This window comes from Maylandia zebra, linkage group LG4, assembly GCF_041146795.1.
Source record: "Maylandia zebra isolate NMK-2024a linkage group LG4, Mzebra_GT3a, whole genome shotgun sequence".
Classification (NCBI taxonomy): domain Eukaryota; kingdom Metazoa; phylum Chordata; class Actinopteri; order Cichliformes; family Cichlidae; genus Maylandia; species Maylandia zebra.
In genome coordinates this window covers 24,518,566-24,537,018 of record NC_135170.1, presented here as the reverse complement: position 1 = coordinate 24,537,018, position 18,453 = coordinate 24,518,566, and the positions used below count along the sequence as shown (strand labels likewise).

Below are 18,453 nucleotides of genomic sequence, written 5' to 3'. Positions count from 1 at the left end.
TTGTAACCAAACAATGAGCAATATTTAGCATGAATACAGTATTGATCTTTTTTTAATCACAACAGCCTCTTGAATTACTCCAAAATACAGCACCATGGTCTCTACAGGGATTTCACAGTCTATAGCTTTTTTCTTTGAGTAAGACTTGTATTGTTCCAAAATATTATGATTTTATTACATTTCCAGAGGTTTTGTGAGTGGGTGGCATTTATGTGACCAGACTGTCTCTTGACTTTGTAACTTATACATTCCTTTTAAGGTGTAAGAAAAACACAAATTCAATTTTTTCGAAGTAAATTCTCTTCAATTATTTCACATTGTGTGTCACCCACATAGCAGATCAATCCTCCTTTGATATTTGTATGTCTAGTTCTTTTTCCCATTTTGTTTTAATATCAGTATTATTCCCTTTGTGCTTCTGGAGGCCTTGGTATACTTTTCTCCATTATTCTTTTTTAATGTTTCAACTGAAATATATACATCATGTTGTTAATAAAAAATAAATGAAGAAAAAAGAAAATAAATATTGTGATGATGTAATAGGGTGAAAGGAGGAGACACAGCTCCTCCTCCTGTTAGTTGTATTAAATGGCTCCTCCAGCACCTTTTCTTCAGTTCTTAGTTCACATCGACATCATGCTGGCAACTCTCTGTGGTCTCATCACTGCTCTAACATGTAAAGACTTTGACTTATATTGCACACATATATACTAATGTCGGTGTGTTTCTCTTGACTCTGTGTCTTCATGTTGTTTGCAGGTGTGAGTGGTGTGACGGTGGTTACACAGAAACCTGTTTTATCAGTGAGGAAAGGAGAGACAGCCACGATGGACTGTAACCTGGGGACTGTTACTGACAGTGCTGCTCGTTGGTACAAACAGATTCCAGGAGGAGTTCCTCAGTATGTGCTGAGGTTTCGTCATGACTGGAGTTCTCCAACCTATGGCTCTGGGTTCTCCTCTCCAAAATTCACATCCACTCATCAGTCAACATCAGATTATCGTTTGATCATCAGCAATGTGGAGGAGGGAGACTCTGCAGTCTATTACTGTCAGACATGGGACACCTCTGTTAATGAGCACATAGTATCACAGTGATTTACAGTGTGACAAAAACCTCCACACAGACACTTCTGCTTTTTGATGGTCTTTTTTATAAAAGACACACCCAACAAACTCAGTGTAATCCCACCACCTTCAAATAGCGTTTTTTTTTTTTTTTTTTGCTAGCTGCAAAATTAAGAGATTAGAGAAGAATCTTTGATGGAGCTCTTCAGTATGCACACAGTTTTTCAGTGGGGACAAGCAGATGTTAATTAACAGTTAAAAGCAGGACACTCAGCAATGTGTTACTGTGAAACATGGAGAGACATTAGGGAGGACATAAAAAGAAAAACAAACAAACTAAGTGACACCATAGCTTTTGTGGAATCTGAACATATTACATTCCCAAACACCCAGTGTGGAATAAAACACAGACATACTGAAATGAATGTGACAGTTTACACCTAAAATGTTTTAGGTAATATAATTTGGTCAGTCCAGCTCCCTTGAATGGTAGCAGAAAACTACTCACTTTTTGTTTAAAATAATAATAATAGTAGTAGTAGTCGTAGTAGTAGTGAAAAAAGTATATATAAACAATCAAAAATGATGGATGATTAAGAAGAAAGGAAAGTAACCAATGAAATACAAAGAAATACCAACAGCTCCTCCTCCCATTAGTTGTGTTAAATAGCTCTTCCAAATCTTTCACTTCTCAATTCTTTGCTCAAATGAACAACATGCTGGTGACTCTCTGTGCTCTCATCACTGCTCTAACATGTAAAGAGTCTGAGTTACAGTATAGATGAGATGATGAGATGAGATAGCCTTTATTTGTCAGTTGCAGGTCTTTTGCCCACAACCTAGATGACAGACCTTGCCGACCGTACATACAATACACAAACATCACATTGGGGAGACAGGTCAGGCTAGGTAGCGAGGAAAAAAACATCGAAATGTGTAACACAAAAGGATAATACAGGAATGCACAGATATCAACACACCATAGCACAATAAACACAGACAAGCAACATGGGAAAGAGATCCAGTGTGTACATCTGATCTGGGACCGCTGCAATCTTTCGACTGCGCCTCCAACTGACCCGATGTCCACATCAGAGGGGAGGTAAGCGTTGGAGGTGGCGTTGGATCCGGGGTAGGGATGTTGATGCGTCCGTGAGTGCTTATCAGTATCAGTATATGTATGTGTGTGCGTGTCCATAGTTCAGCTGAGACAGTGTCCTTCGCCCTGCCAGGCTAAGTAAACAGTCTTCCAGCCAACCCAGGTGGCCTTGTAGGGAATGGGAAGGAACAGACTAAACACAGTCGTTATTAGGGTGTTTTATTCAGCTCCGGCCTTGCAGCTGGCGCCGAGAGGGTATCCGCATGAAGTGATGTTATTTTTCTACTTTAGTGCGAACAGCTCATATGAATTTCAAAGCAGTTCTACAGTCCAACACTGGTCCCGTTGGAGAGCCGCAAGCTTCGCCATACTTGCGTTCTGTGATGTTGTCATTTCTTGTGCTCAAGGAGCCGATTTCTGAGAACTCACGGCAGTGTGCCTCCCCGAGATGTCCTCCAATTTTGCGCCAAGAGATGTTATTCTGGGCTAGCCCTTCCGAGATGTATCCAGTCTGCAGTCAGAGATCTTATTCTGAGTATTCACAGCAGCCGTAGCCTCTCCAAGATCTTATCCGTGCTGACTCAATGAGCCCATTTTGAGAAACTCACGCCTCTCCCATCGTTCCAATCCCAGCGGGCAGCCTTGTGGGGGTTTGAACAGCCGGTTCCGCTTTCTTAATTCTTCGATAAGTCAGGGCCAAGCCAGCTCTGATCAGCAAGAACCCTGTTATCATGGTTCCGAATAGGTAGATATCTTCAGCAAGGGGTGTCAATTGCATTTAGGGACCAGTTGATCCAATCCATAATTCCTCTTTTAGGTTTTAGAGAACAGACTGTGAGAGAATGTTCCAGGGAAAATACAAAAAAAAAAAAAACCCACGAGACTAGACAAGGACATAAGCAGGGAAGATAAGGGAGAGGAGAAAAAGTGCCTCCGAGAGCCAAAGAAAATAGCTTAGACCCCATGTTATATTCATCTGTATTATCTTGACTCCATGTCTTCTTGTTGTTTGCAGGTGTGAGTGGTGTGACGGTGGTGACACAGAAACCTCCTGTTTTATCAGTGAGGAAAGGAGAGACAGCCACTATGGACTGTAACCTGGGGACTGTTACTGGTAATGCTGGTCGTTAGTATAAACAGATTCCAGGAGGAGTTCCTCAGTATGTGCTGAGTTTTCGTCATGACTGGAGTTCTCCAGACTATGGCTCTGGATTCTGAATCAGAATCAGAATACTTTATTGATCCCTAGGGGGAAATTGTGTTGGTTACAGTGCTCCAGTACAAACAGTAACAAAAACAGACAATACAAGAAATAAGAAATAGCACAATATATACAATATATACATATATATAAGTCACTTACTAATAAATATCTGAATAAGAAAGAAGAGCATGTCCAAAAAGGGTGTAGCTATTGCAGTGTACAGTGTGTTAGGTGGATGAGTTGTACAGGGAGATGGCCACAGGCAGGAGTGATTTCCTGTGTCGTTCAGTGGTGCTTTTTGGTAATGTCAGTCTCTCACTGAACGTGCTCCTGTGGCTAGCCAGCATGTCATGGAGTGGATGGGAGGAATTATCCAATATTGTCGTGATCTTGGACAACATTCGTCTCTCCATCACCACCCTAAGAGAGTCCAGCTTCATCCCCACAACACTGCTGGCCTTGCAGATCAGTTTATTGAGTCTGTTATCATCAGCAACCATCCACCTGCTGCCCCAGCATGCAACAGTGTAGAGGATAGCACTGGCCACAACAGACTTGTAGAAAATCCTGAGCATTGTCCAACAGATGTTGAAGGACCTCAGCTGCCTCAGAAAATAGAGTCGACTCTGGCCCTTCCTGTAAAGTGCTGTGGTGTTTTTAGCCCAGTCCAGTTTATTGTCAATGTATACACCGAGGTATTTTTAGTCATCCACAATGTCAGCATTGACCCCCTGGATTGAAACAGGGGTCAAGTGTTTTCTGGTCTTCAACAAGTCCACAACCAATTCCTTGGTCTTTGCCACGTTGAGCTGCAGATGATTCTGTTCACACCACTTGACAAACGAGTCGACCACAGCCCGGTACCCTGACTCATTGTCTCTGCTGATGCATCCAACCACTGCAGAGTCATCAGAAAACTTCTGAAGATGGCAGGTCTCTGTGCAGTGGCTGAAGTCTGTGGTGTAGAGGGTGAAGAGGAAGGGGGAGAGGACAGTCCCTTGTGGTGGTAATCAACAATCCAGGACACCAGAGAAGCATCCACATGCATCGCTGTCAGCTTATCACCCAGGAGGGTCGGCCTGATGGTGTTGAAAGCACTGGAAAAGTCAAAAAACATGACCCTCATAGTACTCGCTGGTGATGATGACTACAAAAATCCTCTTGATATTGCAGTTCAGGTTTTTTAGACTCTTTCACATTCAGATTACAGATTAATCAGGACATCTCAGTGTAACCCACAACCTTCAAATAGTGTGTTATTAAATACTGGATGCTTCCTTTTTTTATTGTTTAATACAAACTATATACATCCATCCATCCATCCATCTTCATCCGCTTTGTCCGGGGCCGGGTCGCGGGGGCAGCAGCCTAAGCAAAGAGGCCCAGACCTCCCTCTCCCAAGCCACCTCCTCCAGCTTGTCCGGGGGAATACCAAGGCGTTCCCAGGCCAGCCGAGAGATATAATCTCTCCAGCGTGTCCTGGGTCTGCCCCGGGGCCTCCTCCCGGTGGGACATGCCTGGAACACCTCACCCAGGAGGCGCCCGGGGGGCATCCTTGTCAGATGCCCGAACCACCTCAGCTGGCTCCTTTCGATGTGGAGCAGCAGCTGCTCTACTCTGAGCCCCTCCCGGATGGCCGAACTTCTCACCCTATCTCTAAGGGAGAGGCCAGCCACCCTTCGGAGGAAGCTCATTTCCGCCGCTTGTATCCGCGATCTCGTTCTTTCGGTCACTACCCACAGCTCGTGGCCATAGGTGAGGGTAGGGACGTAGATCGACCGGTAAATTGAGAGCTTCGCTTTTACACTCAGCTCCCTCTTCACCACGACGGACCGGTGCAGCGTCCGCATTACTGCAGCTGCAGCCCCAATCCGTCTGTCGATCTCCGGCTCCCTTCTCCCATCACTCGCGAACAAGACCCCGAGATACTTGAACTCCTCCACTTGTGGCAGGAACTCATCCCCGACCCGGAGTGGGCACTCCACCCTTTTCCGGCTGAGAACCATGGCCTCAGATTTGGAGGTGCTGATCCTCATTCCCGCTGCTTCACACTCGGCTGCGAACCGTTCCAGTGCGAGCTGGAGGCCTTCACCCGATGAAGCCAACAGAACCACATCATCTGCAAAAATCAGAGATGAGATTCTGAGGCCACCAAAGCGAAAGCCCTCCGCCACTTGGCTGCGCCTAGAAATCCTGTCCATAAAAATTATGAACAGAACCGGAGACAAAGGGCAGCCGTGGCGAAGCCCATCACCCACCGGGACCGAGTCCGACTTATTGCCGGCAATGCGAACCAAGCTCTTGCAACGGTTGTATAGGGATCGAATGGCCCGTAGCAATGGGCCAGACACCCCATATTCCCGCAACACCTCCCACAGGACACCCCAAGGGACACGGTCGAATGCCTTCTCCAAGTCCACAAAACACATGTAGACTGGTTGGGCAAACTCCCATGCACCCTCAAGTATCCTCGAGAGGATAAAGAGCTGGTCCAGTGTTCCGCGACCAGGACGAAAACCGCATTGTTCCTCCTGTATCTGAGGTTTGACTATCGGACGAACTCTCCTTTCCAACACCCTGGCATAGACTTTCCCAGGGAGGCTGAGGAGTGTGATCCCCCTGTAGTTGGAACACACCCTCCGGTCCCCTTTCTTAAAGATGGGGACCACCACCCCGGTCTGCCAGTCCACAGGTACTGCCCCTGATCTCCACGCAACATTGCAGAGGCGTGTCAACCAGGACAGCCCTACAACGTCCAGAGCCTTCAGGAACTCGGGGCGGACCTCATCAACACCAGGGGCTCTGCCACCAAGGAGTTGTTTAACTGCCTCAGTGACCTCGCCCCCGGAAATTGGCGGGCCATTCCCCTCATCCCCAGACTCTGCTTCCTCCTCGGAAGACGTGTCAGTGGGATTAAGTGGGATGCATATACAATCTGAGAATATAGCACCAACTACTTTATAGTCGAGTAAAGTGCAAACATTCAGCAACCACTTTATTAGCTAAGCCTGTTCCACTGCTTGTCACTCTAATCCAAATAACCGGCATTTCACATCAGCAGCATAGGATCAGAATAAGGAAGAATGATGACTGAACGTGGCATGATTATTCATGTCTGATGAGCTGGTGTGAGTATTTTATATATATATATATATATATATATATATATATATATATATATATATATATATATTTGTGCAGCACAAATGAACCAGCTGCTAGTTAACGAGATACACCCGGAACGGCTAACTGAAGGCCGGACGGTCCTGATCCCCAAGGACCCCAAGAAGGGACCGGTCCCCTCCAACTACCGACCAATAACCTGCCTCAGTACTACATGGAAGCTCCTGTCAGGCATCATATCGGCTAAGATGAACAGGCACATGGGTCAATACATGAGCGGGACACAGAAAGGAATTGGCGAGAATACCAGAGGCGCAAAACACCAGCTACTGGTAGACAGAACAATCAGCCGAGACTGCAAGACCAGACTGACCAACCTGTGCACTGCCTGGATTGATTACAAGAAGGCCTATGACTCAATGCCCCACAGCTGGATATTGGAATGCCTAGAATTGTACAAGATCAATGGGACCCTAAGAGCCTTCATCAGGAACTCAATGGGGATGTGGCATACAACACTAGAGGCCAACTCCAAGCCCATAGCACAAGTCACCATCAAGTGCGGGATCTACCAAGGAGATGCTCTGTCCCCACTGCTGTTCTGCATAGGCCTGAACCCCCTCAGTGAGATCATTAACAAGACTGGCTACGGATACCGACTACGGAACGGAGCAGTTGTCAGCCACCTCCTGTACATGGATGACATCAAGCTGTATGCCAAGAGTGAACGAGACATCGATTCACTGATCCACACTACCAGGCTATACAGCAATGACATTGGAATGTCGTTCGGACTGGAGAAGTGTAGTCGGATGGTAACAAAGAGAGGGAAGGTAGTCAGAACTGAGGGGATTGAACTACCAGAAGGCAACATTGCAGACATAGAGGACAGTTACAAGTACTTGGGGATCCCGCAGGCGAATGGGAACCATGAAGAGGCCGCTAGAAAAGCTGCAACCACCAAGTACCTGCAGAGGGTCAGGCAAGTCCTGAGGAGTCAGCTGAATGGTAAGAACAAGATCCGGGCCATCAACACGTACGCCCTGCCCGTGATCAGGTACCCTGCTGGGGTAATAGGCTGGCCAAAGGAGGAGATAGAAGCCACTGACATAAAGACAAGAAAGCTCCTTACCATGCATGGAGGGTTTCACCCCAAGTCCAGCACCCTGAGGCTGTACGCTAAGCGGAAGGAAGGGGGCCGGGGACTGGTGAGTGTCAGCACCACAGTCCAGGATGAGACAACGAACATCCAAGAATACATTGGGAAGATGGCCCCAACTGACCGAGTGCTCAGTGAATACCTCAGGCAGCAGAAACCCAAGAAAGAGGAGGGAGACGAGGAACCATCATGGAAGGACAGGCCCCTGCACGGTATGTACCACCGGCAGATAGAGGAGGTGGCTGATATCCAGAAATCCTACCAGTGGCTGGACAAAGCTGGACTGAAAGACAGCACAGAGGCACTAATCATGGCAGCACAAGAACAAGCTCTGAGCACAAGATCCATAGAGGCTGGGGTCTATCACACCAGGCAAGACCCCAGGTGCAGGCTGTGTAAAGATGCCCCAGAGACAATCCAGCACATAACAGCAGGGTGCAAGATGCTAGCAGGCAAGGCATACATGGAACGCCATAACCAAGTGGCCGGCATAGTGTACAGGAACATCTGTGCCGAGTATAACCTGGAAGTCCCGAGGTCAAAATGGGAGATGCCCCCAAGGGTGGTGGAGAATGACCGAGCTAAGATCCTGTGGGACTTCCAGATACAGACGGACAAAATGGTGGTGGCTAACCAACCGGACATAGTGGTGGTAGACAAACAGAAGAAGACGGCCGTAGTGATCGATGTAGCGGTTCCGAATGACAGCAATATCAGGAAGAAGGAACACGAGAAGCTGGAGAAATACCAAGGGCTCAGAGAAGAGCTCGAGAGGATGTGGAGGGTGAAGGTAACGGTGGTCCCCGTGGTAATCGGAGCACTAGGTGCGGTGACTCCCAAGCTAGGCGAGTGGCTCCAGCAGATCCCAGGAACAACATCGGAGATCTCTGTCCAGAAGAGCGCAGTCCTGGGAACAACTAAGATACTGCGCAGGACCCTCAAGCTCCCAGGCCTCTGGTAGAGGACCCGAGCTTGAAGGATAAACTGCCCGCAGGGGCGTGCTGGGTGTATATATATATATATATATATATATATATATATATATATGTACTGGGACTTTCCTGCTCAACCACCTCTAGGGTTTATGGGGAATGCACTGAAATGAGAAAACATCCAGTGATCAGCAGTTCTTTGGTGAAAATACCTTGCTGAGGTCAGAGAAGACTGACCATATTACTTTGAGCTGATAGAAATGTAAAAGAAACTCAAATAACCACTCAATACAAGCAAGCTATGCAGAAGAGTATCTTTGAAAGCACAACACATCTGACCTTGAAGCTGATGGGCTACAGGAACAGAAGACTACACCTGTCAGCTAGGAACAGGAAACTGGGGCTATAATTTGCACTGTTTCACCAACATTAAACAACAGAAGACTGAAAAACACTGAACTCGAATGACTGCAGTAACCAGATCTCAGTCCAGTAGAACAACCTTGAAACATGCTTGAAAAGGAAATTTGGAAGAGCAGCTGTGACAAAAGAGTGTCTCATTAATATGCAGCTAATCAAAAACAATGTTATAGTGACTATAGATCATAGTGAGATAATCGTCTTCTAAATTTAGTGTGTATTAATCAGAAACACATTCATGAGGCTTTTTCTAATCTAATAATCAATATTTGAAATATCTGACCTGTGAATGTAAGCTTTTTTTGTTGAAACTCTTCCCTGTGATTTTCTCTATACCCAGTGTCTTCAGGAGCTTTCATATCTCTTCTCTTCTAGATGCATTTCTGTTAACCTCACTTGAATGTTGTTCAGAATGACCTAATCCTATTTTCTAAATGGTTATTACTAGTGCTCAGAAACCACCAAGAGAACGTGAGAGAAAATGAGAGTACAATTAAATATAAAATGATAAAGTTAACAGTAGATTTTCTTTTGCTGATCTAAATCCAGATACTTTCAAGAAATATAACAACACAATATTTTAATCTTATTTTATCTTTACAAACACCAAGTGCTATGTACAAATGTGCAGGGGTAGGGGCTCCGGGGAATCCAGGGGGAAAAGACGGGGTTAATCACACTCGTGCCACGTCCTGTTTTATTTTGATGGCCCCTTGCTTTCGCTGTGATGTCATGTTTAATTTGTTCCTGCTTTGCTTCAATTTTCTTTATCAGACTTTTGTGTATATATTGTGTCAGTCGTCCCTTGTCCCTCATCCGACTCTCTGACTGTGTCTCAGTAGTTTTCCAAGTTTAGGCTATTTTTGCATTCTGGTTTCTCTTTATTTTATATTCTGGTGTTCAGCCCAAAATAAATGGCTCATCTTCTGTTTCCAAGTTTCCTGTTTCCCTGTGTTGTCTGTGCATGGGTCCACACCTCGCTTCATGCGATCTGTGGGCAAGTGGGCAGAGGTAGGAGATTCTGAACATCCTTCATGTATTTTCAGGCTCCAGCCTCCCTCCTCCTGTCCTGACAGTCTTCCCTCCGTCCAGTGCTGAGCTCCAGTCCAACACAGCTTCTGTGGTCTGTCTGTCCAGTCAGTCTGTGTCTTTTGCAGATGTGAGCTGGTTGGCTGGTGGGAGTCCAGTGAGCAGTGGGATCTCTACCAGCACTGCTGTTCAGAGACCAGACCAGACTTACCAAATCAGCAGCTCTCTGACCATCCAGACATCAGACTGGAACATGGATAAGGTTTATACATGTAAAGTGTCTTTGGGCTCACAGACTTCAGAGAAAACCATCAAGAAGTCAGAATGTCCCACTGAATAGTTGAGGACAAGAATGTGCATTTAAAATCTGCTTCTTTACTTCTTTTGCTGTTTGCTCATTACAAAAGAATCCGCTCATAAGAACATCATTTTTAAAATGTATTTTTCCCATAGTTGAAACATAAGTATATTCTCAAATACATGCTATGAACACTAGATTTCATTATTAAGTAGGAGAGGCCAAGTCTCACTGGTTTAAAATGTTGGTTGTAAGCTTCAATAATATCTTCACATTTAGTGAAGCATCACCTTTAAACTCCTCCCTCTCTTCCTGCCCAGCATGCAACTACAGGTCTTAGTTTTTCATTCATAACTTCATGTTTTCAGCTTTCTGTCAACTAAACTGATCCTACGATGTGAATTGCTGCTTACTGAAAAAAATTTCAGTTGCAGTCATTTGGTCATTCACAAACTGTTTTATTTTTGGACAAACATAACTTTATGTATTGTGAAGAAAGTCTAAATAAAGTAATAAAGTCTATATTCATTTTTCTGTTGTTTTCTGAACCTTGTGCTGCTGTAACAAGTGAATTTCCATTAACCGCTTAAGACATCACATTAATCCCTTTGGGGTGGGATCAGGAAGGGCATCCAGTGCCCCCCACCGAATCAAACTTGCAGAGCTTCTGGCTGTTGTAGCATGGCACCAAATGAAATCTGTCCCCAAAATGTTCATGTACAGAGAGCAGGCATACAGAGCGCTGAAGCTGAAATTTAAACTTAATATCACTTGTTGAGGAAATTTGCAATCTAATTTAAAATAACCAAATATAAATAAAACCAATCACAATTGTTTTTTTTAATTTATTTATTACTTTTTATTTAGTAATTTTTAAATTTTGATTAAACTGATTGTTGGTAACAATGTCACTTACAAAAAGATAGCATCTCCTTCAGCTGACATGATGTAATTTAAATGCTGTGAAAAAATTTTGACATATTTATCAGTTTTATTTTTACAGTTTATTTTAACTTTTAAATCTTAATGTCTTTTCAAAGTGTGGGAATTCTGTTTAAAAAAACCCCAACTGTTTTCATACATCACATTTGTGAACAGGCCCATCTTATTTACAGATATTTAGTTATTTAATTAGACGATCCCACTGTTGTGCAAAGTCACTACAAATGTTGAGGTGCCAGAGAATAACCTGCCGTGAAAATAATTTTCACAGCATTCTAAACTTAATAATAATAATATTAATAATAATAATAACAACAATAATAATAATATCAATAAAACGGGGAAAAGAAAAAAACTCCAATGCTCCTCCTCCTGTTAGTTGTATTAAATAGCTCTTCCACCATCATCTCTCCACTCAGTTCTTAGCCCACACTGACAACATGCTGGTGACTCTCTGTGCTCTCATCACTGCTCTAACATGTAAAGAGTCTACAATATACGAAGAAGAATGGATCTCATGTTAGATTTAAATGTCAGTGTGTTTCTCTTGACTCCATGTCTTCTTGTTGTTTGCAGGTGTGAGTGGTGTGACGGTGGTGACACAGAAACCTGTTTTATCAGTGAGGAAAGGAGAGACAGCCACCATGGACTGTAACCTGGGGACTGTTACAAATAAAGTTGCTGCCTGGCATAAACAGATTTCAGGAGGAGCTCCTCAGTTTGTGCTGCGCATGTATCATGGCTGGAGTTCACCAAGATATGGCTCTGGGTTCTCCTCTCCAAAATTCACATCCACTCATCAGTCAAGATCAGATTATCGTTTGATTATCAAGAATGTGGAGGAGGGAGACTCTGCAGTCTATTACTGTCAGACATGGGACAGCTCTGCTAGCAGTGGGGTATCACAGTGATTCACACTGTGACAAAAACCTCCTCACAGATACTTCTGCTTTCTGACTCTCAAACACTGAGTGACATTATTAACACATTTAATCCCACTGGCAACAATTGTTGCATTGGGATTAAATGGGAGGACTGTGACAAAACAAACAAACAAACAAACAAACAAAAAACTTGAATGAGTGACACTACAGCTTTTGTGAAATCTTAAGATTTAATATTTTCAGTCATTCAGTGTGACACAAAACGTTGAAATACAAAAATGATTACAGTTGTCTACACCTAAAATGTTTTAGCTAACATAACTCAGTCAGTCCTAGTATTATAGCTGAAAACTATTCACCTATAAATATCTTTTTTCACCCAGCTAAACTCAAAGGGGACCATGGGGAGAGCTGTCCTTTTTGTGGTGCTTGTAAAACTGTGATACATGTTTTCCTGCAATGTTCCAGCCTGAGGAGTGGATCATAACTTCTGTGTTCTAAGTTTCTATGTGATGAGCTTGGGGAGGTTTTTTTTCCATTGACACATTTATCCTGAGGCCAGTGTACATAAGACAGCACTTTATAGCACCAATACTGCATCTGAAGGACTGGAGAAGGAAGAAATTTATTACAATAAACATCAGGACCACAATTTTAAGGGAGAGGAGGGAGACATCATTATCACCAATAATTATAAAAACAAAAACAGAATTACCCTCCGCTGAAGATAATTTACCTAAAAGTATCACAAACTATGCAGGAGGAGGAGCACAAACTAAAGCTCCTCCTCCTATCGGCCTCTTCGAGATTCCGTGTTATATTAAATGGTTTACACCTTCTCTCCTCATCCTAAAGAAGCGTTGAAATTTCTTTCCAGGTTACAAGTCCATTCTGAGCGCACACTGACAACATGCTGGTGACTCTCTGTGCTCTCTAGCAAGTATGGAATCTTATTTATGCTTCAGATTAGTGGTTATTTGTTGGATTCATATGTCAGTGTGTTTGTCTTGACTCCGTGTCTTGTTGTTGTTTGCAGGTGTGAGCGGGGTGATAGTGGTGACACAGAAACCTCCTGTGTTATCAGTGAGGAAAGGAGAGACAGCCACCATGGACTGTAACCTGGGGACTGTTACTAATAGTGAGGCGCGCTGGTATAAACAGATTCCAGGAGGAGTTCCTCAGTATGTGCTCTATTTTTATTATAGCCATAGTTCTCCAAACTATGGTTCTGGGTTCTCCTCACCAAAATTCACATCCACTCATCAGTCAACAACAGATTATCGTTTGATCATCAAAAATGTGGAGGAGGGAGACTCTGCAGTGTATTACTGTAAGACATGGGACAGCTCTGTGAGAGAGTACGTATCACAGTGATTTAAACTGTGACAAAAACCTCCCCACTGTTACTTCTGCTTTTTGATGCTCTTTTTTTCACATGCTGACAAAACACCCATTCAACAAACTCAGTGTAAACCCACCACCTTCAAATAGTGTGTTTATTGTTCTTTTTTATTTATTTTAATGTTCATCAATGAAAACCCACCAACTCTAGAGAGTGTTTTTATAAACACAGAATTACTCTTTTTGATACATTTAAGCAATCATCACTGAAAGTATATAAAATATCAAAGAATATGACGACCACCAACAACACAAGTTGTCACATATATGTACACAATGATGTACATGTTTTTAAATAACAGCAATGTGATAAAATTCTGATAGCTGTAACATTCTAGCTGCAGTAAATCACATTAATCAACCTAAATAGATACTGTTAAAGTTGCACAATGTTTCATATGAAGTGAAAATGCAGCAAAATTAAATTTGATCTGTTGCAAGCAAGCAACAGATCAAATTTAATTGCTCACTACAATTCTTTTCACACCTCAGCTGAATAGTAAAGGATGTTTACACCTCACACTGACAACATGCTGGGGACTGTCTGCTCTCTCATCACTTCTCTAAAGTGTAAGATGTTCTTCTCATCTGTTTCATAGCCCATCTTTTTGGAGAAAGACATTTCACACATGTTCTTTATGTGTTTGCTGGCAGATGCTGATGCAGTGTTAGTGTTTATTCAGATACCTGCTGTCCACTCTAGATAAAGGTGTTCTCAGCTGCAACACAGAGAAATGGTTGAATTATGTTAGATGGTCTAAACATTAGTTTCTTTTTTTTTTTTTTATTCATATAGCACATTTAATTACAACAGCAATGTTGACCAAAGTGCTGTATAAAAATACAAAACAATTAGTACCAAATAACCTATAATATTACTTTATTATTAATACCAAACAAATGTCAAATATCTCTCTTAATGTATTAAAAGCCAATAAATACAAAAGTGTTTTAAGATGAGATTTAAAAGGATTGACAGCAGGAGCCTGTCTGATGTGTAAGGGTAGATCAAGGGTAGGCAACTCCAGGCCTCGAGGGCCAGTGTCCTGCAGGTTTTAGATATCACCCTGGGTCAACACACCTGAATCAAATGATTAGTTCATTACCAGCCCTCTGGAGAACTTCAAGACATGCTGAGGAGGTCATTTAGCAATTTGAATCAGCTGTATTGGATCATGGACACATCTAAAACCAGGGGTGTAGATATAATCTACACGCCAAAACTGTGTAGATTATATCACAGTTTAGGTGTTACAACCCCAAACGCTTGATCACCTCTGTGAACCAACCTCGACCTTGGTATGGTTAAAAGCAAAAGATCATTTGATCGACAAGATCTAGAGGGCACACAAGGCTGTAAGAGGTCAGACAAATACCCCGGAGCCTGTCAATTCAGGGCTTTGTAAGTCAACAATAACATTTTAAAATCAAGTTTGAAGTGAACAGCGAGCCGGTGAAGATAGGCAAGCACCGGAGAAATGTGTTCACGTCTATTGGTTCGGGTCAGAAGACGAGATGCAGCATTTGTCAAAGTCATTATGGCAGCTTACTTGGCTTTCGAACCTCTATCCCCAGAGCTGTACTTTTTAACACAAATATATCTACTTTCTACTCCTAACTTTTTCAAAACAGAATTGTTGCATTTGGTTCATTTATAGCATTTATGCTCGAGAGTCAAAGTAGGCTGGAAGGAGTGCAGGTGTCTTCAGGTACTACAGAATCTAGCTAGCTCTACAGAAGAGGATGAGGAATTAAGAAAGTGACTGGCAGATGTTGATGCAGTGATAGCGTTGACCCAGACGGCTGCTGTCCACACAGTTTCTTCAGGTCAACAAGCTGTTGTCAACTGCAACATTGAGAGACATGATAGGAATTCTGTTAGCTGCTGCAAACAAGTTCCTGGAGGGCTTCCTCTGTATGCTTTAAGATTTCACTATTCTGAGAGCTCACACAGATTCAACTCTACATCCTCATGAATTATTGATTATCACTAAAATATCAAGCGGACAGAAACAGGAGCAGTGCATTACTGTCAGACATGGGATGACTCTGCTGATGATTCCATATCAGTTATTTACATTGTGGGAAAAAATTTCCTCAGCATTATTTTTGCTTTCTTTGAATCTTTTACTTGAAGACCGTCTCATCAAGAAAACTCTAGGTAACATATAACCTTCAAATAACCCGTTATTAAACAACGGCTATCTAATTTTTAAAAAATTATTTTAAACCTTCATTATTAAAAATAGCTAGAGTAAATGTAATAGTATTTAGATTACTCAAATTTGATCACTGTTACACTTTGTCTAACACTTAATACTTAATAAGAACGTTAATAAGATGCAGCTATTAAAATTAAGGCTACACTAAACTCTGATTAGAGCTTCTAGATTGAGAAAATTTAAAGAAACTTAATTTGGATTAATCAGAAACACATTTATAAAAATGGAAATGAAGAAATGTTAGGACAACTTTTGATTTCTTTGTAAGACATGGTTGTCAAACACTATGCGACCATTTGCTCTCTTTTATCTGCTCTAACATGGTGGATCCTACATGTTAGAACATGTCTACTTCATTTTATAGCCTGTACAAGACAAAAAACATTAAATTTGTTTAATCTGTTTTTATTTTCTGAGAGGTGGGGATTCAGCAAAAGTGTTGACCCAAGTAACCAACCTCCTAACAATTTCTTCCAGACAAAAGGTTCTGCTCAAATGCTGAAAGCTGAAGGCTTTTATGTCGGCTGGTACAAACAGGCTCCTGGTTCTTCTCCTAAGTTCTGAGATTTCATCATTCTTACAGCTCACCCGCAATTTCAGCAGGATTCTCCTCAGTCAGATTAATATCTAAATCCTGACCAAACACTGATTTCAAGTCTATTATCAATCATGCAGAGACAGGAGACTCTGCAATGAGTTCCTGTTAGACATGGGAAGACTCTCCCAAGAAAGCTGGTTCATAGAGAAGCAGACTGTGGCCAAAATCTTATTGATGAGAGGCAGTACAGTTTTGATTAATTCTGACCAATAATGAGGACTTTATTAAATCTTGCACAAAACAAGTGACATGAAGGAATAAACTACAAAGAGAGAGACACAGTTATAAAATACAAACAGATGAAGTGAATGAGATGTTGACAGTGAAAGTTGGTCTCTACAGGATGTTTCAGTTCCTCTCCCCTCATCAGTGACAGTCAGGAGGTTTTTGTACAGCCATGTATACAAACTGAATCACTGTGGTATTCGGACAAGGCACCAAGCTGATTGTGACAAGTAAGTACTTTTTAACTGATCATAAAACAAGAGAGATTTTGCACAAATCTGCTGATGACTACTTAGTTCAATATGTTTCTTGTTCAGCATCATTTTTTACAATTTTGTACAATCTGAAATAGTTTCAGGTTGTCTCATATACAGGAGACATGAATGACGTGTTTAAAAAATGTGAAATGGGGTCAAACCAGTTCTATGAAAATGGTGTGAAATATGTTGTTTTTCTGTTCTTATTGCTTTTAATTTATGTTTAGGTTGGTATTTCAAAAACATACATAGGCCCGTTTTCTCTTTCTTCAATAGTTGTTAACACTGTTACTGAAGTTCAAAATGACTTTGAAGTGATTAGAGCCTGGCCGTACACTTTTCTTTGACGTGAAAGAAAATTACCCACATTAGCTGACATGTTATGCAGAAACCTGTAGAATTAAATCAAAGATATCTTATATGGAAAGTTAAACAGTAACTAATCATATTTTATTTTGTAAAAATATAAAAAGAAATTCAAACAATATGTTGGATCTATATATTTTGTATTGTACAATAGTTTTGTTTTTGTTTTCCATATATTTTAGTCCATATTTTATACATTAGTTTTGTTTTCTTCTAACTTCATAACAAATGTTATATTTATTCCATATTGAGTCTTCTTGATTTCTTCTGGTTTTATGACTTCATGTCCAATTTCCTTCTTTCCTTTCATTTCTCTTTTTTTGTTTTCTGAACATCCTTCATGTATTTTCAGGCTCCAGCCTCCCTCCTCCTGTCCTGACAGTCTTCCCTCCGTCCAGTGCTGAGCTCCAGTCCGACACAGCTTCTGTGGTCTGTCTGTCCAGTCAGTCTGTGTCTTTTGCAGATGTGAGCTGGTTGGCTGGTGGGAGTCCAGTGAGCAGTGGGATCTCTACCAGCACTGCTGTTCAGAGACCAGACCAGACTTACCAAATCAGCAGCTCTCTGACCATCCAGACATCAGACTGGAACATGGATAAGGTTTATACATGTAAAGTGTCTTTGGGCTCACAGACTTCAGAGAAAACCATCAAGAAGTCAGAATGTCCCACTGAGTAGTCGAGGACCAGAATGTGCATTTAAAATCTGCTTCTTTACTGCTTGTGCTGTTTGCTCATTACAGTCTTTACATGTTAGAAATCAGAATAATGCAAAAGGTTTAAGTCATGTATTCATTTGCTGGTTTTTGACAAGTATTTTCAAGAATTCATGTTTTGCATTAAATTAATAAAAGCATTGATTTAAAAATGTGTTTTCTTGTGAATAAATGGGAAATTGTGCCACTGTTTTGCACCAACATAAATTTAAGGTGATTGAAATGAACTGTTACATTTTAGAGAGGGGCACACCGAGGAAAACAACACTCAAAAGCACAAAATTTTCAATTTTCTTGCTCCCATAGTTAAAACACAAGTATTTTCTGACATACAGACTAAGTAACATTTGACCACTAGAGAGCATCATTTAATATTTCTTCATAAGAGTAAGAGAGAAGGTAAGTGTTACTGGTTTAAAATGTTGGTTGTAGATTTGCAAATGTATCTTCACTCTCGGTTAGTGAAGCATCGCCTCTCTGTGCTTCTGTTTCTTCGTTTCCAGGATGCACCTGCA

At 42.0% G+C, this 18,453-nt stretch overlaps 1 protein-coding gene and 1 pseudogene across 2 annotated transcripts; both read left to right on the top strand.

Annotated features, from left to right (window-relative positions):
* The first annotated feature begins 578 nt into the window (after positions 1-578).
* On the top strand, positions 579-10,369 carry LOC106675062 (immunoglobulin lambda-1 light chain-like; annotated as a pseudogene). The gene is made up of 5 exons (XR_013098372.1): positions 579-676; positions 760-1,093; positions 4,358-4,376; positions 5,804-5,807; positions 10,051-10,369. The product of XR_013098372.1 is annotated as an immunoglobulin lambda-1 light chain-like (transcript).
* A 1,344-nt stretch (positions 10,370-11,713) lies between these two features.
* LOC112434743 (immunoglobulin lambda-1 light chain-like) lies at positions 11,714-18,084 on the top strand. Its single transcript, XM_076883236.1, has 4 exons — positions 11,714-11,753; positions 13,194-13,519; positions 16,800-16,833; positions 17,579-18,084. Exons 1-4 carry the CDS (start codon positions 11,714-11,716, stop codon positions 17,899-17,901), a joined length of 723 nt encoding a protein of 240 aa, XP_076739351.1. The 3' UTR covers positions 17,902-18,084.
* The last annotated feature ends 369 nt before the right edge of the window (positions 18,085-18,453 follow it).

Excerpts from the sequence above, each read along its gene's own strand:
- LOC112434743 (XM_076883236.1), top strand. The coding sequence starts at position 11,714 with ATGCTGGTGACTCTCTGTGCTCTCATCACTGCTCTAACAT. Across the intron at positions 11,754-13,193 it reads TCTCATCACTGCTCTAACAT|GTGTGAGCGGGGTGATAGTG; the intron begins GTAAAGAGTCTA and ends TGTTGTTTGCAG. Across the intron at positions 16,834-17,578 it reads CACCAAGCTGATTGTGACAA|GCTCCAGCCTCCCTCCTCCT; the intron begins GTAAGTACTTTT and ends ATGTATTTTCAG.